The 27,375-nt window shown below is 39.8% G+C and overlaps 1 protein-coding gene across 17 annotated transcripts in view; it reads left to right on the forward strand.

Annotated features, from left to right (window-relative positions):
• The window catches only part of FRMD4B (FERM domain containing 4B), a 388,656-nt gene that overhangs the window by 349,412 nt on the left and 11,869 nt on the right, over window positions 1–27,375 (forward strand). For all 17 annotated transcript variants that reach the window (XM_081528400.1, XM_081528396.1, XM_081528395.1 and 14 more), the window contains 9 exons: window positions 14,243–14,319; window positions 15,885–16,023; window positions 16,508–16,649; window positions 17,864–17,997; window positions 18,093–18,212; window positions 19,353–19,581; window positions 22,382–22,438; window positions 23,941–24,088; window positions 27,210–27,329. In XM_081528400.1, coding sequence (XP_081384526.1) covers window positions 14,243–14,319; window positions 15,885–16,023; window positions 16,508–16,649; window positions 17,864–17,997; window positions 18,093–18,212; window positions 19,353–19,581; window positions 22,382–22,438; window positions 23,941–24,088; window positions 27,210–27,329 — 1,166 coding nt within the window. The remainder of the gene's footprint in view (window positions 1–14,242; window positions 14,320–15,884; window positions 16,024–16,507; window positions 16,650–17,863; window positions 17,998–18,092; window positions 18,213–19,352; window positions 19,582–22,381; window positions 22,439–23,940; window positions 24,089–27,209; window positions 27,330–27,375) is intronic.

A 27,375-nucleotide genomic window follows, 5' to 3' on the forward strand; every position in this document is an offset into this window, starting at 1 on the left:
GAGGTATTAAAAATTCAGATCATAAGCAGTTTTTCTTTTAAATCTGCCCTTTCGACATGAAATGTGTCATTGCAAATTCTTTGGGAATGCAAAACATACCAGAACTCTGCTTCAAACTGAAGGACATTCACACTTAAAAACGATGAGACTTTATTTAAAACAGAAAAATGCAAACACATTCCTTCTGGGTTTTTATTGTTCACTCGGTATTTCATGTCTTCACAAAGTAGACAATGGGTTAGTGACTGAGTAAAGTGTCGGTATCTGTCATGGCTGATTTGTACCCCTCCAGCAAGTTATTTCACTGGGGAAAGCCAGAACCTGTCAGAGGTGGGAGGAATAAAAATGACATGCTAGTCAAGGTGTTACAGTAGACCACAGGATAAAATGCTTTTTAAGATTAATATCTTGCTGCATTATAACACGCTAAGAGAGTCTTACATACACTTCATTACCCCAGGACATTTCAGGGTGGGGAAGAGGCCTTTAAATATCAGTTAACTAAACTTTTTTTTTTCTAATTATTGGACTTCCCAGTTGCCTAGAGCCAGACAAATTAAGTAACCAGCACAAAAATCTTCTCTTGCCTTGTCATGAAAGTACAATGTTCATTTTATTTAAACTCAGTGACTTGCTTATTTTTCTAAACATGGCCATCTTTTGTGTGTGTGTGTCTTTTTTTTTCTTTTTTAGTTGGAGGATAATTACTTTACAGTGTTGGTTTCTGTCATACAACAACATGAATCAGCCGCAAGCATACTCCATCCCCTCCCTCTTGAGCCTCCCTCCTCGTCCCCCCACCCCACCCCCAGGTCATCACAGAGCACCAGGCTGAGCCCCCTGTACTATCCAGCAGCTTCCCATTAGCTATGAGCACAGCCAACCTGATGATTTCTAAATCCTCCTTGGTTCCTCCCCCGTGCTCCCGTCACCATGGACCTTGATTCGAATGCTAGTTCTAATGCTGCTGAAATGCTAGAGGAGGTTAACAGTAGGAGAGAGAAGACAACATGTGCTGTCTACTTGTACTTTCTACATCAATACAAAAGGAATGATGGTGTGCAGGGAGAAAAGCGAATTGCAGAATGTCACTCAAAGACTGGTCCATCCCGTTTGTAAAGTCTATAATTAAGCTCCAGCCACACCAATAATCAGTGTGATTGTTAAAACCTTCCACAGAGTCAGTGGGAGGAGAACCAAAGCCCTATAGTATGGATTTGAAATAGAAACCAGTCCTGCACTCTGCTTACCCGCTGGCTGACCTACAGCTGTCTCTCAGCCTTTTCGGTCTCTATTTTCTCAACTATCAAAATCAAAGAATTCTGTCTCTCTACCTCACAGCTCATTATGTGGACCCAACGAGTTAGTGAATTCCTTCATTGACTACTTATTTTTCTTTTCTTTTTAAAAATTTTTATTGAAGTATAGCTGATTTACAGTGTTGTGTTACTTTCAGATGAACGGCAAAGTGGTTCATACAATCATGTATACATACATATACATCTATTGTTTTAGATTTTTTTCTCTTATAGGTTATTATAAAATATTGAGTATAGTTCCCTGTTCTATACAGTAGGTCCTTGTTGGTATGTAGTAGTGTGTATATGTCAATCCCAAACTCCTAATTTATACCTCCCTTCCTCCTTTCCCACAGACTTTGAACAAAGAAAAAAACACAAAAACTTATGGTTACTTATTTTTCCCTTCATACCATACTCTTAATTTACAGAAACTTTACTGGGCAGCATAGATATTTGTCTTTTTCTCCTATAATTAATTTGAACCAGATCTTCTAAGACAGGGAACTCAGAGAATTGGATGGGCATTAATGAGTCTCCATTTCCATCTCATGACCAGTAGGCAGATGGAAAGAAGCCCAGGCAAGCAGCCTTGTTCATAAAATCACCAGGTCTAACTGCAAAAGAGGCTGGAAGTGTATCCTCTAGGTGGGTGGTTGTGGACAAAGCCATCACTCAAGGTGTTTTGTTATGTAAAGGAAGGAGGAAAAATAGATCCTGGGGGTAACAAGTAGTTTCTGTACTTCTGTGTTTTTTCCCTTTGAAGTCTTTCAAGGGGATGGTTAATGAGAAACAAACAAGTTAGCAGAGAATGAAGATATAGATTTTGAATAGTCTCTGATGGAAACAAATGAGACAGGGGGATGAAAATGGGACCTGTGGGGATGTTTCATGTGTTCAGGGAAGGCTTCTCTGAGAAAGGTAACATATGAGCTGAGACCTGAAGGGTGAGAAGGAGCCAGGCTTAAAACAAATGGGCTGGCATGTGCATGTCAGAGAACAGTGTATGCTGATGGGAGGGAGAGGGCACATTATAAAAACTCAGAGACTCCTACAGATAGAGCTTAAAGAATGAGTTTGTTCCCTGTAGAAACTGAAGGTGATGGTTGAAAAAAAGAAAGTGACTGCTGATCAGGCAAAACCATTAGATTTCTTTATTTCATCTGTTACTCTGTGTTGGTAGGCACTTACCAAATGGCTGAATTGTTGGCATATACAGAAAAATGACAGACAGATCTCTAATAGGACTGACCAGTCCAAATGCAGAAAAACCAGTTAGTACATAAAGCACGGTCAAGTTTTTCTCTTTCACGAGGCATAAACAGTATTCTTCATTCTGTATTATAATTAAAGATCAGTTTGGCTTTAATTCATTCATCCTTCTGGAACAAAATTCTAGCAATATACTCTGTTTGATATTTTTCCAACAAATTTTCTTGAGCCTGTTCTGTTTGCAAGGGCTCTGAATGCATACTTTATATTCTTTATCTCATTTAAGGAAAAACCCATGTCTTAGTCATCAAGGCCCTGACAATCTACCCGAAAAGACAAAATCATATTCAAAATTAGAGATTTTTATTGAAAATATTTAATAAGCAGTGTTGGTGGTTTGGCCGCCAAGTTATGTATGACTCTTTGTGACCCCATGGACTGTAGCCCACCAAGCTCCTCTTTCCATGCAATTTCCCAGGCAAGAGTACTGGAGTAGGTTGCCATTTTCTTCTCCAGGGGATCTTCCCCTTCCAGGGATTGAACCTGGATCTCCTCCTGTATCTCCTCATTCTTCACCAACTGAGCCACCAGAGAAGCCTAGGTACCAGTTTGTGAGAAGGGATGCCAGCTGTCAGCATCCAGAAAAGCCATGCAGGTGTATCTGAACCACAGGTCAGCACTGGTTATACCAGATACATGCAACAAACACTTTAGGTATTAACAGGAGTCATGAGATCAGCCCTGAGAGATTAGAGATTTGGCCACAGAAGGAATTTATATGAGATGACATCCTCCTGATCAGATTTTTATGTTATGTGTTTTCTGATACCCAGGACATCTTCACCAAAACATTTTTAAAAATTCTCATAATGTTTTGCTCCTTGCGTTTAAGACCTTATGTTTTATGTGTGCAAGGTTATAACATCATATCTTATTTTCACTACCTGAGTGTGTACCATTGGGTTGTTGTTGTTCAGTTGCCAAGTTGTGCCCAACTCTTTGCAACCCCATGAACTTCAGCACGCCAGGCTTCTCTGTCCTCCAGTATCTCCTGAAGTTTGCTCAAACTCATGTCCATTGAGTCAGTGATGCCATCCAACCATCTCATCCTCTGTCGTCCCCTTCTCCTCCTACCCTCAATCTTTCCCAGCATCATGGTCTTTTCCAATGAGTCAACTCTTCTTATCAGGTGGCCAAAGTATTGGAGCTTCAGCTTCAGCATCAGTCCTTCTAATTTCCTTTAGAATTGACTGGTTTGATCTCCTTGTAGTCCAAGGGGACTCTTAAGAGTCTTCTCCAGCACCCAATTCAAAAGCATCAATTCTTTGGCACTCAGCCTTCTTTGTCATCCAACTCTCACATCTGTACATGACTACTGGAAAAACTATGTCTTTGACTATACAGACCTTTGTCAGCAAAGTGATATTTTACGAAATTTTAGTTCAGCACACCAGACACTGAGAGCATGGCCTCTTGTCTTATCAGTTGCTCTAAGTCCTTCTAGGAGGTGACATTTGCTTTTAGAACAATCCAGACAGCTATTTATTTCTAAAGGCATTACCTAGTTGATAAAAAGAGAACTCCAAAAATCATTATTTTATTGCAAAACTTTTATCATCTTCTTCAACACACACCACCTACCAAAGCATAGTTATATTACTAACAGTGATGAGTCAGCTTTTCTTGGTCTCTGTACTATTGATGTTGGGGGCCAGATCATTCTGTCCTGGGCATGGTCTGATATTCAGCAGTATCCCTGGCTTCTAACCACAAGATGCTAGAAACAGCCTCCCCTCCAGTGTGAGAACCAAAAGTATCTCCAGACATGGCCAGATGTTCTGGCAGTTGTGGGTGAGGGTGGGAAGTGAAGCAAAATCATCATTGGTTGAATAAGTAAGTAAAATATGAGAGACTCAGACTCCTTTTTCTACAAATGGCTACTGTAATTGCTATTATTTTTTCCTGTGAGGTAGAACTGGGAATTACTCCTTTTTCCTCCCTTTTTTGGTTAACGTCACAAATCTCCATAGAGTATTCTTCTCGGATGAGAAAGGCGGGATGCTGGGGATTTGGAAGCCATCATTGTGCTTGAGTGTGAATCTCAGATCTGTCCCTATTTTGCTTTGTGACCTTGCTCTGTCTACTTAAGTCTCTCTGAGCCTCAGTCTTCTCTTCTGTGAAATGGAGCTAAATACACTACCTCCCCATAAGGTTGTTGGGAACACTCACTCTCAGTCACATAAATATTTCATTGGTCAAAGATGACTGGCTGAAGAGAAGGTAGGTCAGTTTGGCTTTCTCAAAGCTCTTTATCCTACAAAATTCTAATTTTCTGGTACTCCAGAAGGCAAAACAACGCTGTCTTCCAACAGCACAAACTACAACTCTACACATGGACATTACCAGATGGTCAACACTGAAATCAGATTGATTGTTTTCTTTGCAACTGAAGATGAAAAAGATCTCTATACAGTCAGCAAAAATAAGACCTGGAGCTTAGTGTGACTCAGATCATGAACTCCTTATTGTAAAATTCAGACTTAAATTGAAGAAAGTTGGGGAAACCACTAGACCATTCAGGTATGACCTAAATCAAATCCCTTATGATTATACACTGCTGCTGCTGCTGCTAAGTCGCGTCAGTCGTGTCCGACTCTGTGCGACCCCATAGACGGCAGCCCACCAGGCTCCTCCGTCCCTGGGATTCTCCAGGCAAGAGTACTGGAGTGGGTTGCCATTTCCTTCTCCAGGGCATGAAAGTGAAGAGTGAAAGTGGAGTCGCTCAGTCGTGTCCGACTCAGTGACCCCATGGATTGCAGCCCGCCAGGCTCCTCCGTTCATGGGATTTTCCAGGCAAGAGTACTGGAGTGGGGTGCCATTGCCTTCTCCGATTATACACTAGAGGTAACAAGTAGATTCAAGGGATTAGATATGGTAGACAGGGTTCCTGAAGAACTATGGACACAGGTTCATAATATTGTACAGGAGGAGGTGACCAAAACCATCCCAAAGAAAAAGACATGCATGAAGGCTAAGTGGTTGTCTGAGGAGGACTTACAAATAGCTGAGAAAAGAAGAGAAGCAAAAGGCAAAGGAGAAAAGGAAAGATATACCCATTTAAATGCAGAGTTCCAAAGAATAGCTAGGAGAGATAAGAAAGCCTTTCTTAGGGATCAATGCAAAGATACTCCATGTCTCATAATATACACAATGGAATATTACTCAGCCATTAAAAAAAATACATTTGAATTGGTTCTATTGAGATGGATGAAACTGGAGCCCATTATACAGAGTGAAGTAAGCCAGGAAGAAAAACATCAATACAGTATACTAATTCATATATATGGAATTTGAAAGATGGTAACGATAACCCTATATGCGAGACAGAATAAGAGACACAGATGCATAGAACAATTTTATGGACTCTGAGGGAGAAGGTGAGGGTGGGACGTTCTGGGAGAATAGCATTGGAACATGTATATTATCATATGTGAAACAGAACACCATTCCATGTTCAATGCATGAGACAAATGCTCAGGGCTGGGGCAATGGGATGACCCAGAGGGATGGGATGGGGAGGGAGGTGGGAGGGGGCTTCAGGATGGGGAACACATGTAAACCCATGGCTGATTCATGTCAATGTATGGCAAAAACCACTACAATATTGTAAAGTAATTAGCCCCCAACTAAAATAAATAAATTTATTAAAAAAAAAAAAGAAAGACAATGCAAAAGAACGTTCAAACTATCATATAATTATACTCATCTCACAGGCTAGTAAGGTAATGCTCAAAATCCTTCAAGTGACGTTTTAGCAGTATGTGAATCAAGAACTTCCAGGTGTACAAGCTGGATTTAGAAAAGGCAGAGGAACCAGAGATCAAATCGCCAACATCCTTTGAATCATAGAGGAAGCAAGGAAATTCCAGAAAAAAATTTAGTTCTGCTTCATTGACTGCACTAAAGTCTTTGACTGTGCGGATCACAACAAACTGGAAAATTCTGAAAGAGATGTGAAGACCAGAGCACCTTACTTGTCTCCTGAGAAACCTTGTCGCCTGTTACGGGTCAAGAAGCAAAAGTTAGAACCAGATAGGGAACAACAGACTGGTTCAAAATGGGAAAGGAGTACAATGAGGCTGTATATTGTCACTCTGCTTAGTTAACTTATATGCAGAGTCCACCACGTGAAATGCTGGGCTGGATGAATCACAAGCTGGAATAAGACTGGTGGGAGAAATATCAACAACATCAGATATGCAGATAATACCATTTCTGCTTTCTAATGGCAGGAAGCAAAGAGGGACTAAAGAGCCTCTTGGTGAAGGTGAAAGAGGAGAGTGAAAAAGCTGGTTTAAAAGTCAGCATTCAAAAAACTAAAACCATGGCATCCATTCCCATCACTTCATGGCAAATAGATGGGGAAAAAGTGGAAACAGTGATTTCCACTTTCACTTCCAGTGAAAAAAGCACATATTTTATTTTCCTGGGCTCCAAAATCACTGTGGAAGGTGTCTGCAGCCAAAAAATTAAAAGACACTTGCTTTTTGGAAGAAAAGTTATGACAAACTTAGCATATTAAAAAGCAGAGATATCACTTTCCCAACAAAGGTCCATATAGTCAAAGCTAAGCTATGGTCTTTCCAGTAGTCATGTACAAATGTGAGAGCTGGACCATAAAGAAGGCTGAGCACCAAAAAATTGATGCTTTTGAACTGTGGTGCTGAAGAAAACTCGAGAGTCCCTTGGACTGCAAAGAGATCACGCCTGTCAATCCAAAAGTTTGGCCTGATGCGAAGAGCTGGCTCGTTGGAAAAGACCCTGATTTGGGGAAAGATTGAATGCAGGAGGAGAAGGGGGTGACAGAGAGTGAGACAGTTGGATGACATCACCGACTCAATGGACGTGAGTCTGAGCAAACTCTAGGAGATAGGCAAGGACAGGGAAGCCTGGCTTGCTGCAGTCCATGGGATTGCAAAGAGCTAGACAGGAGTGAGCAACTAAACAATAGCAACAAGCTGGCTTGTGGGTACTAACAGTATACTCATCAAGTGTAACCTTTTTTACATGAAAAAAAGTAAGTAATACTATGATCTTCTTTTGCTTCAAGTTATAGCCAGAGAATTACCCTGAGTCATTATTTGATGTTCAGTCATACACCATGGCTGTGACTATCCCAAATTTAGTCATTTCCAGGTGGATCTGCAGTTAAATGATTAACCTGTGTTATAAGTGCTATTTAAAAAAAAAAGTTTCTGATGACATTTTTCCTATCATTACCTAGTGTTAAACCTTTGGACCCCATCAGCTTTCAACCCATCAAGATTCACACAGACAGTTGAATCCTTTCTGTCCAAGACTTTTCCATGTCTTTCACTACTCCAAAGGTCCCCCTTGCTGGTGCACACTTCTCAGCATTTTTTATGTGTTAGCGCATGTCCCTTCTTTTTCTGAGTGTTTCAGACCGGAGGGAACTTGCTAGCTTGCTGCCATGAGTCTCCCTGTGGGCGTGCCCTTGACCTGTCCCCATGTCCCTCCTCTATGACCTTGGTAATACAGAAACAGTGAACAGGTTTCCTACCTAGAGGGTGTAGCAGGAAACGACCAATGAAATCAGTTTTTACAGAGGCTGAAGCTCATAGCTTTGAGGGACACAGATGTGTCAACAGAATAACCTGACTGTTTCTCATTGGTGGAAAGACAAATGTGGGATCCAGACAGCTGTTTTTAGTTCTAGGTCTGCTATTAAGTGGGCTTCCCTGGTGGCTCAGATGGTAAAGAATCTGTCTGCAATGCAGGAGAACAGGTTCGAACCCTGTGTCAGGAAGATCCTCTGGAGAAGGAAATGGCAACCCACTCCAGTATTCTTGCCTGAGAAATCCCTTGGATGGAGAAGCCTGGCGGGCTATAGTCCACGCGGTCAGAAAGAGTTGGACACGACTGAAAGAATTCACTTCTGTTATTAAGTGGCTCTTCTCCATTTTGAGAAAAGATGATAAAATAAGGGAATTGGACTGAGAGTCCTTAATGGATACAACTGACTGTATCACTTACTAAATGTTGATTCTGAGCCAGGCACTGTGCTAAGTGCTTTGTGAACATAATCTCAACTAAACCCTTCCAACAATCCTCTGAGGCAGGCATTGTTGGTCCCATTTTACAGATGAGGAAACTGAAACTCAGGAAAGTTAAGCAACTTGCCAAATAAAGCACATGTGTTGAAATCAGCATGTATGCCAAGGCACTCTGATATGGTCCAGTTGGTTCAGGTAAGCATCACAAGGGAGGGGACCTGGTCATTATTTTCCAATGAGAACAGGACTTTGCATGTACAAGGTGGACAAGATATATTTGTTAATTGAAGAAGAATTTGTAAAGGAATAGAGCTACTTAAGTATGTGACTTCTGGTTTCCTGAAAGTCCAGCTTTCCCTTATAGTCTTTTTTTCTAAAGTTTGTGATCTCAGATGTTTAGGCATCAGTGTGATTGTAGGATAGGAAGGGGAAAGGTGATTTCTTCCAGTTCTTTGAGCCTATAATGGTGGGGTCTAACTAAATATGGATTATAGGTTTCAACAAAATGGCTTAAATATTCAACCCATGCATCTCATTAAAGTGTAATTGTTGTTTAGTTGCTCAGTTGTTTCTGACTCGCTGCAACCCCATGGTCTGTAGCCACCAGGTTCCTCTGTCCATGGGATTTCCCAGGCAAGAATACTGGAGTGGGTTGCCATTTCCTTCTCCAGGGGATCTTCCTGACCCATGGATCAAACCCAAGTCTCCTGCATTGACAGGCAGATTCTTTACCGCTGAGCCACCAGGGAAGCCCTGTAAGTGCAATAATGTGTGGCAAATTATTCTAAAACTGTCAACTTCCTTTACATCTAAGGATAAAGAGAATAGATTCTGACTATGGTATTATATACACGTTCACTTTTAAAATGGGATTTGGTTCAGCTTTGGTTTTCTGTGTCAGTTATTACATTTTTGACACTTTGTTTTTATATGTACACATTCACTTATAAAATGGGATTTGATTCAGCTTTGGTTTTCTGTGTCAGTTATTACATTTTTGACACTTTGTTTTTTTAAGACAAGGTGATTTATAACCTAAGGAAACATTCTTTTCCTGTTGTAGTTTTTTTTTTTTTTAATTATCTCTTTGCTGCTATCACTATTCTCATTGCTCCTCTTTGACTTTTTCAGTTGTTTCTCTATTTATTTTGTAATCTCAAAGTTAATCCTAGCTATTATTTCATCTCTTTCTATCTTCTTCCTTGTTTTGATGCTAAAGGGCACAACTAATCATTCTATATGAGCATAGAGTAGACTCTTCGAAACTGCCACCCACCACGCTCCTCTGTCTATGGAATTTACCAGGCAAGATTACTGGAATGGGTTTCCATTTCTTTCTCCAGGGAATCTTCCCAGCCCAGGAATCAAAACCGCATCTCTTTCATCTCCTTTATTGGCAGGCGGATTCTTTACCACTGCACCACCTGGGAAGCCCAGAAAGAAGTCTGGAAGACCTAATTTATAGTTTTATTATCACCATATAGGGATTTCCTTTCATCACTAACACCATGAATTCTAAACAGAACACAATTTCAAATTCAACCCTGTTAGTGAATGCCACATAAACAGGAATAAATACCTATTAATGATTGTCATTAGGCTTGTTTAACTATCGCTTTAGGAAACAGTCCAGTTTCATGCTCTTAACTCTGTGTGGCAAAGCAAATAAAACTCTTCTCCCACCCCACCCCCCTGCAAATCTCCCAAGAGTGGAAATTTTGTTTTGAGGGAAAAAAAAATTCTATTTTAATATGAAAATTACAAATTTTCTCTATACATATACATGCATAAAATATAATATATATAGTGGTGGTGGTGGTTTAGTTGCTAAGTTGTGTCCAACTCTTGTGACCCCATGGATTGTAGCCTGCCAGGCTCCTCTGTTCACAGGATTCTCCAGGCAAGAATACTGGAGTGGGTTGCCATTTCCTTCTCCAGGGGATCATCCCGATCCAGGAATTGAACCTAGGTCTGCCTGCCTTGCAGGCAGATTCTTTTCTGACTGAGCTATGAGGGAAGATTCAATATATATAGTAGCTTTGTTCTATCCTGTAAGACATTATACCCTATAATAGTGCTTCTCTGTATGGGGTCCAGTATTCTCCAAACAATGGAGAATGTAAAGCATACTTAGCTCAGTTGTGCCTTCCTTTGAACCTTGATCTTTTTCCTTACATGGTTTCTTGCAACTCTTCTTCATCTTTCAGGTGATTTACAGTTGTTTAGTCACTCAGTCATGTCCGACTGTTTGCAACTCCATGGGCTGTAGCCCACCAGGCTTCTCTGTTCATGAAATTTTCCAGGCAGGATTAGTGGAGTGGTTTATTCACATATCAGGCCATTTCTTTCTCTCTCTCTTTTTTTCACTGCACTGTGCAGCTTGACTTGCAGGGATCTTAGTTCCCCCATCAGGGATTGAACCCCAGGCCACAGTAAAAGCACCAAATCCTAACCTCTAGACCACCAAGAGAAGCTTCCCTTATGACTCAGAGGTAAAGATTCTGCCTGCAATGCAGAAGACTTGGGTTTGATCCCTGGGTTGGGAAGATCCCCTGGAGAACAGAATGGCAACCCACTCCAGTATTCTTGCCTGGGAAATCCCATGGACAGAGGAGCCTGGTGGGCTACAGTCCATGGGGTCACAAAGAGTCAGACATGACTGAGCAAGCATACACTGGAGGCCACCAGGGAATTCCCCGTCAGGCCATTTCTTTTAAACAGAGACCCCAGCAAGTCAGGTCAGCCTGGTGGATATCTCTCTGACATTTTCCCATTATCCTTCCACTGGCCCAAAATCTTGAGTGATTTTGACCAGAGAGGGATCTTGTGTTTACCCTAGAAGGAAAACACTGGCCAAAAGGACAGGAATGAAGATTGGGCAATTGACTGCTCCTGCCAGGTGCGTTCCTAGACATGTTGAATGAGTAAAGGAATCCACTTCAACTCAGCTCCACTGCCATTTTCAGAGCCTTATCCTGGCTCTCTGAGGTCTAGAACTCCAAGATAGTTTAAAAGCACAATAGAAGAATGATTTCAGAAATTTGAAAAGGCAAGCTAGCTTATTTCCAGCTGCCAGCTAGCTCAAGTGCCACTACAGTTAGAAGTGTTTTCCTAGCTACTTCAAACAATGATAAGAATCACACAGGTAATACATGTCTAAATTAGACGATTCCCAATGGTTAGGAAGTGGAAATCTCACTCTTGTATGAAATAGACTGACCTTTGTTCACTTTATACAAACTTCTATAATTTTTAGAAATGAAAAAAAAGCAGGAATACCAAGAATGTGACAACACTTGCATAACCACTTAAGTTGATGATTACGAATATTTTGTTATATTGACTTCATCTTATTTTTATTAATAAAATAAACATGACTGGTAACGTTGAAGTTTGTGGTGCCATGAACTGCATTCTACTGTCCTGAACTGCTGTCACGAATGAAGTTTATACCATTCTTGTTCACTTTTATACTATTACAGGCACATATATGAAATCACATTTTGCAAAACCTTTCCAGGGATCTAACTCACAGCAGTGAAAGTGCCAGGTCCTAACTACTGGGCTGCCAGGGAATGCCCCCTATCCCGCTCCACCATCACAACTTTTTAAGATTTCACATGGGGAAATGGCTTTGCCTTTCAGACTTAAAAATGCAGTCTCATTCCCATAACTTCGTTTGCAAACCGAGTTGCCGTCTCATTTTTTCAAACTCTTTAAAATTAGCTGAAACCTTTCACATTTTAAGTAGGGTTTTTGCTGCAGGGGGCTGTCTGTTCTCAATGCTGAGATGTGCCGAATGGAGAGCCTTGTGTTTCACATTTGTAAGTGATAAGAGGGGGAGGTGGCAGCTTTACAGAGATCAGGTTTCAAGTCCAGCCCTAGTTTTTATGTGTGTGGGAATGGACGCAAAGGAAAACACAGCTGAGCTGCATTGTGGCTTTTCCTGTCGAACCTGTTCGCGGCCAGGGTGAGTAAACCGGGAGCAACGTCCTCTTCGCCCAGCCTCCAGTGAAATTTGTGCCTGGATTCAAAGCAGCTTACTTCGCAGAAAATACCATCTGAATCTCCCCCATACCCCGTGTGGACAGTGCGTCTCTCTCCCGGGGGAAATCTGCTAGAGAGAACTTGGCCGTCCTCTCCCTGATGGAGGAAAGAATGGAACCGGGGTGGTGTCACTTGGAGGAGTTGCTGATGTCAGTAGCGTGTCAGCCGTGGGAGGCTCGGTTTGTGAAACTGAGTTACACCTAAGTGTCTTAGGAAACTCCGTGCAGAACTCACCGGAGCTGCCCAGCTGGGACAGGAGGGAGCGGGGGAGGGAGAGAGCACCTTGGAGATTCCCTTCCCCTCGCTATCTCACGTTTTGAACCTTGGGATTAAAAGACATGAAAGCCTGGAAACTACAGACATTTTAGGAAATCGGTATGTAGCTTTAAGCTCCCACGAACTCCTCTTTCTACCTGGATGAGGGTTGTAGTTAGACGCTACGTGTTCAGACCACGAAGGGCTGTGTTCTCAGTGGGTGATGGTTTATTTCACTGTTTGGGATGGGGAGTCCAGTTTGAACAGGTCTGTCTCCCAGATGTATGGGCATAGGAACCATCGGCTTGTGCTGTTCCTTTCAGATGAGGTTGGTGAAAAGTCTTGGTTCCTGTACCCCAGGAAATGATTTTGCTGGTGGTGCATTGCGGAGAAGTTATTTTCTTAATGATTAAAATGTTTTACGAAGATTCTTTGAACGTAAGTTAAAAATCCAGCTAAAGTCAAATAATGGAATGAAATTGCTGTGCTAGTATTTCTCTGAACAACAAGACTGGGATGGAGAAGAGGTATTCCCGACTACGAAATCAAAGTTCAGAGGACAACCTGGGTCTCAGGCTAAGGTGAAGGGTTGGGAATGAACCCAGAAAATGCAGGAGGGCCCACTCAGTTCTGTGAATGAGCTGCTTTTTACAAGTTAAATTTTCAGATGCTTATTGCTAGTAAGTTGTATTTCTCCCCCCCAACTGGCAGATTACACCTGGTGTGCAGCATTAGAGTATCAACAGTGGGAATATGTTGATGTATTCTTTTACCAAAACTGGAAGCTCTAGCTCAGAAACCATGAGGGCAGTGTCAGCATTCACTCCCATCCCACCGAGCCTCCAATTCCTAGCAGTCAGTTTCTGTGGCATTTAGGGGAACTCTTGTAGGCGGGGAAATTATCACTGAGAATCACCCCTGCTTGGGGTTCCGTTTTACTTTCACTTTGCATTCTTTTGAAATTTAATCTGTGGTCTTATTGAAACATCCCTTTGAATCTCTTTCCATTTAAATATGAAGTCAACATCTTTAATCAGAAGGCATGTGCTTACTGGAATCTACAATTTCCTTACTCACTCTTTTATTTAGTTGAGTCAAAGGAAAAATAGTATGCATGTTCCCCACAGTTGCTTGGTTTTATTGTTCAAGAAACAGTGATGAAGTGAAGATTACTGTCAAAAGAAAGAATAAAGTGGTTTCACGCTATAGTTGGTTTGTAAAAGGGCCACATTACATATTCATGCCTAATCTCAATCTTAATTCTTGATTTTTTTTATTATTAAGCTGATTTCTAGACTTAGTAAAAGTTAGCATTAATTAAAACTGTGTGGCGTTTCTGTTTTCTTCATTTCTTAGTTATTCCAATGGAAACAGCTGGAGAACTTATATTTCCGTGAGAAAAAGTTTGCTGTTGAAGTTCACGATCCACGGAGGTGAGAATAAAAGCCTTTTCTTCTGTACGGGTCCGGTGACTAGCCACAAATGCTGCTATGAATATTCATGTGCATATGTTTTCATTTCTCTTGAGTACATACCTACGAGTAGAATTGCTTGATCAAATCGGAACTCTTTCTTTGACCTTCTGAGAAACTGCCAGACTGTTTTCCAAAGCAGCTACACCCTTTTACATCCCTATCAAAACTGGGCATGGTTTCATTTTCTCCATATCCTCTAATATCTGTTATTTTTCTGTGTGTCTGTGTGTGTGTGTGTGTGTGTGTGTGTGTGTGTGTGTGTGTGTGTGTGTGAATAGCCATCCTGATGATGTGCACTGATAACTCATATTGGTTTGGATTTGCTTGCCGAGCATCTTTTCATGGACTCATTGGCTATTTGTCTACCTTCTGTAGAGAAATGTTTATTCAGATCCTTTGCTCATTTTTAAGTTTGGTATTCTTGGTCACTTAAAAAAAAAAAAAGATCCTAAATTATCAACATGAATTGAAGTCAAGATTGTAGGCTCTCCAAGTTCCTCAGAGGAATTCCTTATTGGCCCACAGTGGTTGCTTTTCAGATAAAAGTTTATGGATATTTGGAGGTCAGAGGGATGGAGGAAACAGCTGTGGCAAAAAGATGACCTGAAGATAAAAGGCAGATTCCTACAAAGAACACTGGAGCTCTTCTCCCCTCAACCCCTCCTCACACAGTGTCTGCCTACCCTGCCCCCATCTTTCTGTCTTTTGCACTGTCCTCCTCTGACCCTCTCTCTTTTCATCCAGTACATAAGCAGTAATCTGGGCCAGTTTTGGACATGCGTATTATCAGACAATATTATTATGTTCATCCTCTGATAGTGCCAAAGCCAGACAATTATACCTAGATCTGAGATGCTCTCTTTCCTTGGAGGAAGTGGTGATCCCACAGGTCACGATTGCTTGATCTTTAAAGTAACACGTTTATTCTCACCTTTTTGTGATGGTCGCACATCCTGTGGTCTTTAACTTGATGTTTTTAGTACAGTCTCCAATGTGGCTGATTCTCATCTGCTTTGAAATAATTTTTAATTTCTATTATTTCCAGTATCACGCTTCTGTGCAGAATACAGAATATTTATATTTATGTGCATAAGCCCACTAGACTGTTTTTCTAAAATATTATATGGTTTACATATTAATAATCATTTTCTCTTACTTTTTTAACTTTTGTATTAGAGCATAATTGTTTAACAATGTTGTGTTAGTTTCATGCGTACAGCAAAGTGATTCAATTATACATATACATGTGTGTATTCTTTTTCTAATACTCTGTCCATTTTCTCATCTGCTTTTGAAGATGTGTGTTTGTGTTATTTAATATACTGCTTTTAAAAGAAGGTATTACCCAGGTGTGATTGGCTTTCTCATAAAAAGGAGAAAATCAGAAGCTTGGTCCTTGCAGGCAAGGGTGTGGCAGAGGAAAAACAATTAAGGAGGTGCTTTGTTACAACGTTACCCACTGGGCACATTTGATGATATGCTGGGCCAGAGATAAATCAGGAGTGCTTTCCTTAATCTTTTAGGATTTCAGTATCCAGAAGAACCTTTGGGCAGAGTGGCCTCTTTGTACAAACGTGGTATGCGAACTCCTCTCTCATCAAGTCCATCTGGGTAATGGCCATTAGTCAGCATCAGTTTTACTTGGACCGGAAGCAAAGCAAAGTAAGTAACTGAAAGTATTTCTACAAGGACAAAGTCCCATCCTTCATTTACTTTCCGTTCAGAAGATAAACTTTCTTAGAAAAGATGCAACCTCATGGGTTTTTGTTTCTTGAGTCTTGGTGTGTGTGTGTTTTTTAACTTTACTACCAGTTGTTTTAATTTTTCTTACATTTAACAGATGGGCAACATATAGCCTGCTCTGAAAGTTGTAAGACTTGCCAACTTTTAGGCATTGTGTGTGTGTGCACTCATGACCTTTTAACGTTAATGATCGAACTATACCATGAGGAAAAATCATGCCTGACTAATAAAACATTTTAGCGACAAAGCTGAAATCTGAATTTTTTTTCTGAAAAATATCCTTATAGTACATGAAAATTCTATATTGTCCTTTGTGTTGACATTTTTATTCCTCATTAACTGAATCATTTTATTAATTCAAGATAGGTGTCACTGAATGAATTCCCTTTCCATGTTGTGTTAGGCAAAAATCCCTTCAGCCAGGAGTTTAGACGATATCGCGATGGACTTGACGGAGACAGGAGCACCAAGGGTCTCCAAACTGGTGACACTTGAGGCGAAAAGCCAGTTCATTATGGCAAGCAACGGCAGTTTAATTTCCTCAGGTAATATTTTTGGATTAGAGAGCACATGAGCCATCTTTATCTTAATTTACATTTTTGGGGGGTTGTAAACCACTTTTAGGAGAAGGCAGTGGCACCCCACTCCGGTACTCTTGCCTGGAAAATCCCATGGACAGAGGAGCCTGGTAGGCTACAGTCCATGGGGTCGCTAAGAGTTGGACACAACTGAGCGACTTCACTTTCACTTCTCCCTTTCATGCACTGGAGAAGGAAATGGCAACCCACTTCAGTATTCTTGCCTGGAGAATCCCAGGGACAAAGCCCATTCTTCGCTGGAGAAGCCCAGCGAAGCCTGATGGGCTGCCGTCTGTGGGGTCGCACAGAGTCGGACACGACTGAAGCAACTTAGCAGCAGCAGCAAACCACTTTTAAATGTATCTTTTAACCCATTATTTCCGAAATAAGTAAGGATATGAGAACCTATAGTATACAGCAATTTTGAATAAAATTTTGGAATTAATTTTTAAAAGAATATGAAGCAAGTTAAATTATAAAGTTCAGGTTGTATAATTAACATTAGATGCTGAGACAGTGAGTGCCTCAGGGTAGCTTGCAAGAATATTTTCTCCCCATCAGGTCCGTAAGCTTTTTCTTTCTCCAATGTGTAGTTTTTGTTACAGACAGTTGTCTAATTTTCCATTTAACATAAAATCAACCATGATTACAACCCTTGAACTCCATCTCACCCCCAAAGTGATTTTTGCTCCTAAACCCTTACTCTGCAGCCATTTATATGAGAGTATCACTAAGTATACATAATTCACTAAAAATACTCTCATCTAAATCCCATTGTCAGCTTGTGAATGGGAAACCCAGAATATCCCCTTGCCTTGCTTACTTTCCAAAAGAACATTCCAAACAACTATCTCCAAGAACATCTTACCTTCTCTCCTGCTCAGAAAAATGAATTTTTTCATTGGATGTGTCTGAAACATGAAACATTTTATCATTGCTTCCCAAATGACTGAACCGAAATGCAAAAGGCATATATTATTACCAGGTTCTGTTAGATGCCCAGAAGCATGAGAAAATGTTCTCCAGTTTCCTTTTATTATGTTCAGAAACAAGGAGAAAAGAAAGAAACTATTATTAAATAGCAGGTTTGCCTTAAAAATCCTTTGTCCTCTGAAAAGGAAGGAAACAGGCCTGTATAAACCTTCCCTGCCCTCCCTCCCCACCCCCCACCCCACGTCCAGGTTCTCAAGACTCAGAAGTCAGTGAGGAGCAAAAGAGAGAGAAGATCCTTGAACTCAAGAAGAAGGAAAAACTGTTGCAAGAAAAGCTCCTGAAGAAAGTTGAAGAGCTTAAGAAGATCTGTTTGCGGGAGGCTGTGAGTGTCTTCTGCTTTGGGGAGCATTTCAAATTGTGTTTGACAGTTCCAGCCAGGGTCAGTAATCTCCCTCTCGGTTCTGTCCTGTTTTATAGGAGCTCACAGGCAAAATGCCCAAGGAGTATCCTCTGAACGTAGGTGAGAAACCTCCTCAGGTCAGAAGGCGTATAGGTACCGCGTTCAAATTAGATGACAACTTGCTGCCAAGTGAAGAGGTATGGGCACCAGTTCTGAGCACTTCTATCAATAGTGAGGCAGAAAAGCTGTCAGTTGAATGTAGCTGACTTGTTTCTTTGGTTTTTGAGTTACTGCTGTACATTTTTATCTCACCAGTTAAAAGTGATCATGGAGACCAAGTTGAATTCTTTCCTTCATGTACAGTTTAGTTAAAATTGAGTTCTCATGACTCCTCTAAACAGAGAGAATATTAAATGAACTCTAAGTATTTATAAATTGAGAAACATTATTTTAAGAATTTCAGCACTAGAGTCTCCCAGTTAAAACCAAGTAGCCTTTGGCAAATCATTGACCTCTCTGAAGTCTCAATTCTCTGGTTTTCTCCTCAATAAAATGGGGGTAATGATTGTCCTTCCCTCTGAGAGATGCAAGGAGTATTCAGTGAGATAAGACACATATAGCACTTTAGGTATAATAAAGTTAAAAGATCTGTTAGGTAATAGAGGGTGCACCCTGCTATTTGTGTGTCATCAGACACTATGACCCTATTCATGTTTCTTGTAGAAATTGGGCCATCTTGGCTTTAGAAAGTAGTAGTGGTTTCCATTAATAATAAAGCGAGCGTTGCTGCTTATTAAGTGTTCAATGTTTACCCAGCTCTGAGCTAAACAATGCACATACAGTGTTTCCTTTCATCTTCACCATACTTCATAAGGTGGATGTTACATCCATTTTACAAGTAAAAAAACTGAAGCATTAAAAATTAAGTAATATGTCCAGGGCCATGCAACCAGGAATTACCCAGAAAGAAGAATGGAATCTTAGTTTATCTGTTTCTGAAGCTGTGCATATAACATTCTCTGGCTACGAATCTTGGGTGAAGGATCCCTTCTTGAAAAATATGATCTTCATCCAACCAGTTGAATGAATGGAAGGCCAATTCTCTTCTTTGAAAAGGAAAGAGAATTGGACTATTAAGTTAAAGTAAATGGAGGAGGGAGGTCTTGTCGTCTAGGAAAGTGTTTGAGAATACCTAAGCAGTAAAACTTAGGAACATTTCATTCACAAAGAGCATCTGATGTGAGAATGCATGAGAAAGAGAAATTTTATTATCCAGAACATATGAGAGTGACTGTGTGTGTCCATAAAAATAAAGCAATATCATCATGTGAATGCAGGATCCTGCTTTGCAAGAACTGGAGAGCAATTTCCTAATACAGCAAAAGCTGGTTGAGGCTGCGAAGAAGCTTGCCAATGAGCCCGACCTTTGCAAAACCGTGAAGAAAAAACGAAAGCAAGATTACACGGATGCAGTGAAAAAGCTTCAGGAGATTGAAAATGCTATAAATGAGTACCGCATTAGATGTGGAAAGAAACCCAGCCAGAAAGCAACAGTTATCTTACCAGGTTAGTAACTAGTGAGGTTTTTTTGAGTCACCTAAGTCAGTCCTCTTGATGGAATGTACCATTTCCATACCAGTTCATTTGATGAGAGAGAAAAGAATGGATTGATCCTTAAGTATCTTAGGATAAAAATGATTCGGAATTTCATTCTCACAAGTATGTTAACTTGGTTTTCTGTGACCTCACTGTTTTAATACTATATTATTGCATTGCTTTAATTTTCAGGATGAAAGAGCTTTACCCAGCAATATTGGTTCTCAATAAGAGAGATTCACCTCCAACTGGCCTGATGTCATTGCAAGAAATATATTTGAAAACATAAGAGTATTAAGACAGCTGGGCCCTACATAATAGTTTCTCAGAGATTTTTAATGCAGCAGGCCATATATTTTTTTAGGACCTATCCAATATATGTGGATAGAAAAGAACTCTTACAATTATGGTTATTTATGGAGGCTATTTATGGACATATGTTCCTATTGTTTTATTAAATACAGAAGGCAGAATACAAAATTGTAGCCACAACATAGTCCTGACATTGAATAAATATGTACACATAGAGACTCGGAGAAGGCAATGGCACCCCACTCCAGTACTCTTGCCTGGAAAATCCCATGGACGGAGGATCCTAGTGGGCTGCAGTCCGTGGGGTCTCAAAGAGTCAAACACGACTGAGCGACTTCACTTTCACTTTTCACTTTCATGCATTGGAGAAGGAAATGGCAACCCACTCCAGTGTTCTTGCCTGGAGAATCCCAGGGACGGGGGAGCCTGGTGGGCTGCCATCTATGGGGTCGCACAGAGTCGGATACGGCTGAAGCGACTTAGCAGCAGCAGCAGCAGCAGCATAGAGACTGGTTGGGCAAGAGTTCAAAAATATTAATACTTATAGAATGTCATGTCAATTTTCTTCTTAATTCTCTTTAGTATTTTCAAAATTCTCAACATTATGTATCTAAAACTAATATTCAGAAAAAAATGAAACTGAAAAATCTCATTTAGGTGGATTTCAAGTCCAACTGGCCTTCTGTGTTTATTAGCATGATTTTTAGCCTTGGTCATTGGTTGAAATATGATTATTTCTTTTGATTCCAAGACTTTTTTCCCCCCATTTAAGCATCTGTGAAATTGGGATAATTCTTATACTAGATGAGGCATTATAGTTACGATCAGTACTTTTTCATTTTTTTACTGGGATATCAAGTAATTATACATCTTAGATTTGACAAAATATGGTAATGAGGTTTAAAGAATACTCAGCTTCAGGGCATATGATTTGAAAAGCAGAGATATGGCTTTTTGGTAAGTGAATGCATGGACATCAACACACAAGTGTTCGTCAACTACAGCTGGGGAAGTTAGGATGGTTTTGACTCAATGCAAAATCCAGTTGCCTTGCTGGTGGCCACATTCTGGACGTATAGGAGATGGGTGGTGAGCAGGGCACTTAACTCTAATAGCCATTTGTTGTGGCCCATTCATCTCCAACTGTTAAGATTCAAATGTTATCCTTTACAGTGACTGACATTTGGGCAGCACTGATGCCAATGGTTGCGTGTATATCGGGTGGATTATTTTTAAAGCCTGCCTGACAGCTGACTATACTGGCATCTCACCTTCCAGCTCTACCATGTGTCCAATAAGAGACAGTCCTCTTGGCTCTGATAGAGATTAATTTTAGATTGGATGGGGAGATTCACTTCATAGTGGCTTCGAAGCTTACATTGAGGTGTCACATTTGCCTGTAACCTTGCCCATCCTTGACAACTGAATATGGGATGATTTGCCAAAGCACATCAACACATCAGAGATGTCACTTTAAAAAAAAATTTTATTGGAGTATAGTTGTTTTACAATGTTGTGTCAGTTTCTGCTGTATAGCAAAGTGAGATGTCGCTTTTTGCTAAACCCATTTTGTAACATTTGACAAGCACCAGTATTAATCACATTTTTATGGACATTTCCAACCATCAGACTTCTTTCACTAGAATGCTGTATGTAGGTAACCAAAGTAATAAGTATAGTTAATATTTATTGAGCATTTGTCTTGTACTGGGAGCAAGGCCAAGGGCTTTACATCTATTATGTCATCGAATGTTCACCAAGACACTAAACACCAGGTACTATTCTCATCCCTATTTTAGAGTTGAGCCAAATGATGCTTGGAGAGATTGAGTAATTTGCCCAAGGTCTCCCAGCCGATAAGAGACAAAACCAAGCTTTGAATCCAGGTCTATTTATTTCAGTGGTTCTCTACCAGCAGCAGTTTTGCATCCCTGGGAAGTGTCTGCAGACCTGTTTGATTGTCAAAACTGAGGGTGGGGACGGTACTGATATCCAGGGGTAGAGGCTAGAGATCCTACAGAGCAAAGGACAGCACCCCCCAACAAAGAATCATCCAATCTAGAATGTCAGTAGTGCCACCCAGTGTTAGGAAACCCTAGTCTGATTGAGAAGCTTCTGTACCACAAATGTCCTCACTCTATCAAGAAAAAGCCCTTCTCTTCAGGAGAGAGCTCAAAAAATGTTATCCTAACAATGCAGTAGAGTCTCAAAGGAAGGTTCTCAAGTCTGTTTCATTGTAAGAAATAATCCAGTGTAATATTTATACAGTAGGTAAGTTGTTTATGTCTCAAGTGGTCAATGAGTGCATTCTCACGACAGTTAATTACTCCTAATGCACTGTAATTAGTTGTATTTATCTAAGTAAAAATAAGATGCACTCCATTGAAAATTGTTCTATTGAACTATTAGGGGTGTCCAAAGGCACCATTGTACTAAAGACAGTTTATTTTGTTCACAGAAGACATCATCCCATCAGAAAGTAGCTCCTTGTCTGACACTACCACCTATGATGATCGTAAGTAGCTCTCCCTTTTCAATTTAAAATGTTACATATTCTGAAATATAAAGAAATTTTTTGAGTAGGAAAGCCTATTTACTACTCTTTTGGGAAAAGTAGAATCAACTAGCTTACATTTATGAAGAATGGTTGGGAAAGGGGTTAAGATTAGCTTTTACACAGGTTGTGCTGTGCTGGGCTTAGTCACTCAGTCGTGTCTGACTCTTTACAACCCCATGGACTGTAGCCCACCAGGCTCCTCTGTCCATGGGGATTCTCCATCCAAGAACACTGGAGTGGATTGCCATGCCCTCTTTCAGGGGATCTTCCCAACCCAGGGATTGAACCCAGGTCTCTACATAGGTTAGCTCAGCATTAAATATAGTATCGTACAAATCACATGACTTCAGTGAATCAAAGTACCATAGCATGAGTAGATAGGTATCTTGATAAGGACTTGTAAGGTTCTGCAGGATTTTTTTTAACATTTGAAGTAGCTATAGATTCACAGGCAATTGCAAAGTAACACAGAGTCATTCACCCAGCTTTGTCCACTGGTGACATCTTATATATTTGGTGTCTAATAACAAAACCAGGAAATGAGTATTGTGCAGGCCACACTACAGTACCAGGAAATAATGGAGCCTTTGATTTTTCACTGTCTACTTATTCTGGATAAGGCAGGGGTTATTTTCCTTAGGAAGAAGCACATATTTTAAAAATTGTGTTACATGTTATTGTGTCAGTTTTCTAGAAGTAGACCTTATCTATTGTAATGACCCATGTTCAGCACATTTCATGATGGAATGAATTTCATATCAAGTGGTAGAATATTTCCTTATAATCCCTTCCTTGTGCTTAAGCAGGGGAGCTGGCTATCTGTTTGATGTGACTTAAACAATTCAGGAAGCCACTAAACCCTACTGCTTTATCTTCTTCCAAATGGAATGGTTTGTGAAAGTCTTGCATTTCAGAACTCTTCCTTTTTGCTGAGGTTTGGTCGTGCTTGCCACTCCTCTTTGAAAATACAAATATCAGTGAGAGACATTAGCAAGTCCCTAATGACTCATCATAAATCAGTTTCATCCCTGTCAGTGATAGGATGAGTCTTTGGTCAGCCAAGGAGGTCTAAGAATGTTAAAAGTAAAGCTGGGCAAAACTGATCCAGTCCAACTGTATAGGCCAACTTCCTCTTAGCCCTTTATACACTGAGATTTTTCTGTGGTATAACTCTTGTAAAGCATCACCCATTACACCTGAGAGATTTATGTGCTCCAAGTGGCTCCTATTGAATTGACAGAAGTTGGGTCCGTCCCCACAAGAACATTCAGTAATTTCTATTTTCTATTGTGTAAAATATAAAAATACATTTCCTGGAACTTATGCACTTTTAAAATTACATTCTTTGGAAGAACATTTTACTCACAGACAGATCTTCCACTTTATTTGGGGGAGGGAGGTGTTGGCCAGGCATTTGTTTACTTTTTTATTTACCTAGTTATTCATTCATTCACTTATAGCCAACGATACCTTCACTCTTGCTGGGCAGCGATCAAGTTCAGTACCTCATTCTCCAAGAATTCTTCCTCCCAAGTCTCTCGGTATTGAGAGGATCCATTTCAGAAAGTCATCCATCAATGAACAGTTTGTGGATACCAGACAGTCCAGGTAAGAAGACACATCATCAGTGAGGTGAATGCCTCACCACTGTAAGATCTTTTCTCCAAAATCCTGTTTATTCTTTCAGAAAGGGTTATCTTATAAAATCAAGCGTAGAATCTAACCCAGTTATTTGTTGTTGGCAGCAAGTGGAAGTCTTTTTAAAGAGGTCTTTTAAAATATATTTGGCTGTTTCCTTAAAGTCTATTTGGTTTATATTAAATTATAGAGGCATTAACTATAAATCTGAATTTGGATATAGTGTCAAAGTTCTGTTTCACCACCCAAGGTCTCAGGAACATTTAATACAACTCTCCCAGGCAAAAGAACTGACTTCTAATCTTTCAAAGGAAAATGGGACTTGAGTACATTTTTAATCTGTAACTTCTTCTCAAGTGGCTCAAGTAAATATTTTTGGGACAATAACTTTTTAAAAAATGAAAGACCAGTGATTCCCAGAATTTGGCTGCATGGATCACTACTAGGTTTTTTGTTTGTTTTTTTAAATTGGGTCCAAGATAGGATTACCAGCTTTTTACTTTGCCTAATTAGTATGTTCACACAAACAGCACTGTGATTTCATGAAAAAATGACACATAGCCAAAATACAGTCATTGTTGTAGTAATAATAAGGTTAACATTTGTTGAGCACTTAGTATGTGCCAGACACTGTTCCAAGTGTTTAATATATAATAACAAATTTAGTTGTAAGAAAACGGTCATTGTATTCCTACCATCCTTAGCATTTACAGATAAGTACACTGAGGACCAGAAAACATGGATCACTTGTTGGGTTCATCAATTAGTAAATGTCAGAATTGGGATTTGAACCGATGTAGCCTGACTGCAAAGCCTATGATGTGATTTTAGCCAACATATTTTATTGCATCTCAGAAAAGATGGAAATTAGTCTCAAAATAAAAGAGGATTGTTTAGATGAAATGATTTTTCACTTATGAAAAGATAACCAACATTTTGTTTTATTTCTGATTTGTCAAAGACTGGTGAAAACCTTTATTTCATATTAGCCCCAGTTTATAGATTAGCATCTAAGAATTGTTGCCTTAAACAATAGAGATCCAGGTGTCTAGAGCTGTGGTGCCCAGTTCAATTAAAAGCAAATAAAATTTAAAATTCAGATCCTCAGTCCTACCAGTCACAATTCAAGTCCTAATAGGCACATGTGGCTGATGTCTGTTGATGCCGGGCAGCAGAGATACAGATCATTTCCATCACCGAAGAAAGTCATGTCAGATAGCACTGGGCAGGCGTGATTATTATATCAGGGAAAACAAAGCTGTTTCAGCAGAAGGAATCATAACTGGGTAAATCATTATCTTAAAAAATTATTATGCCTCTATCCCCTATAGCTTAAGATGTGTTTGCTCTTTTATCCAGCAATTTCACTTCTAGGCATTTTTCCTCTTGAATTAACTACAGGATGCTTATCTCACAGCATTGTTTATACTAATGACAAATAAAAACAGCCCAAATGCTCAACTAGTGGATTGTTTAAGTAAATTATGGTCAGTCTTTACGGTGGAATGCTATACACTCATTAAAATAACAGTGTGGGTGAATATTAAGCAACATAAAATGTTAGATCAAGTTGTGTTTTTTCCTTAAGTGGGTTTTGAAAGTGAATTTATAGTAAGATTTAATTTTTGGTTTTTAAAAGTAAAAACAGAGTATTTTTTTTAACTTTTTTGCCGTGCTTTTGTAGTAAATGAGGTAATCGAAGTTGTTTTTAATTAAAAAAATAATTTCAAATTGTGTTCTCACTGTGCTGGGAAGTGGACAAAGCAATTTAAGAATGCTGTGAACGACAATCTACTGGCCAAATTCAGCCTGTGACCTATTTTTGTATCTCCCATGACCTAAGCTTGGTTTTTAGAATTTTGGATAATTGCAAGGCAAATAAAAAACAGTAATGTTTTTTGTGACAATTTTGTAACATAAAAATTATATGAAAGTTGAATTTCAGTATCCACAGTCAAATCTGATTGGCACACAGCCACCTCCATTCATATACATATTGTCTACACTGCTCTCTTACTTCAGGGGCAGAGCTGAATCATTGGGGTAGCCTGCAAAGCCAAAAGTACTTCCTATGAGACTTTTTACAGAAAAAGGACTTGCTGCCCCTTGCTCTCCTTGCTTTCAATCTATTTTATTTCGTACACTCTTTTTCAAAAGTCTTGTCGTTTTTTCCTTCATATTTATGACTCAGAGTCAGATCACTTGTGCTTCCCCTAAGACTCATCTAAGATGCACCCGGATACTAAACCACAAAGACAGTTTTCCCAATTATCTCTTTATGTTCCCATTCCTTCAGCTTCCTGTAAGTTTCTTTTTTTTTTTTTAATTGGAGTATAGTTGATTTACACTATTGTGTTTGTTTCAGGCACATAGCACAGTGATTCAGTTATACATATATGTAATTATATATACAATTATCAGCAGTTATTCATATATATATATTTCAGATTCTTTCCCCTTATAGGTTCTTACAAAATATTGAGTATAGTTCCTTGTGCTATATAGTAGGTCCTTGTTGGGTATCTATTTTATTTTATGTTGGAATATAGTTGATTAACAATGTTGTATTAGTTTCAAGTAAACAGTAAAGTGATTTAGTTATACATATACATATATCTGGGGTTTCCCTGGTGGCTCAGATGGTAAAGAATCTGCCTGCAGTGCAAGAGACACTGGAGACATGGATGCAATCCCTGGGTCAGGAAGATCCCCTGAAAAAGGAAATGGCAACCCACTCCAGTATTCTTGCCTAGGAAATCCTATGGACAGAGGAGCCTGGACTGTAGTTCATGGGGTCGCAGAGAGTCAGACATGACTGGGTGACTTAACACTTTTTCACTTTTCATACATGTATCTATTCTTTTTCAGATTCTTTTCCCATATAGGTTATTACAGAATATTGAGGAGAGTTCCCTGTGCTATACAGTAGGTCCTTGTTGATTATCTGTTTTATATATAGCAATGTGTATCTGTTATTACCAAAATCCTAATTTATCTCTCCCCTTCCACTAAGTTTCTAATCAGCTTATTACAGATTTGCCAGAAATGTTGGGAGGCTCATCATTTTCTGATTTCTTTCTTCCCATCACAGAGAAATGCTGTCTACACACAGCAGTCCTTACAAAACTCTGGAGAGGCGGCCCCAGGGAGGACGAAGCATGCCCACCACCCCCGTTCTCACCCGGAACGCCTACAGTAGCAGCCATTTGGAGTAAGAGAGCTTCGTTCTAGTGCCTTTGTCTCTGTTGACTTTTGCT

The sequence above is a fragment of the Giraffa tippelskirchi genome, chromosome 9 (genome assembly GCF_054371585.1).
Source record: "Giraffa tippelskirchi isolate mGirTip1 chromosome 9, T2T-mGirTip1v1.2.pri, whole genome shotgun sequence".
NCBI classification, from domain to species: domain Eukaryota; kingdom Metazoa; phylum Chordata; class Mammalia; order Artiodactyla; family Giraffidae; genus Giraffa; species Giraffa tippelskirchi.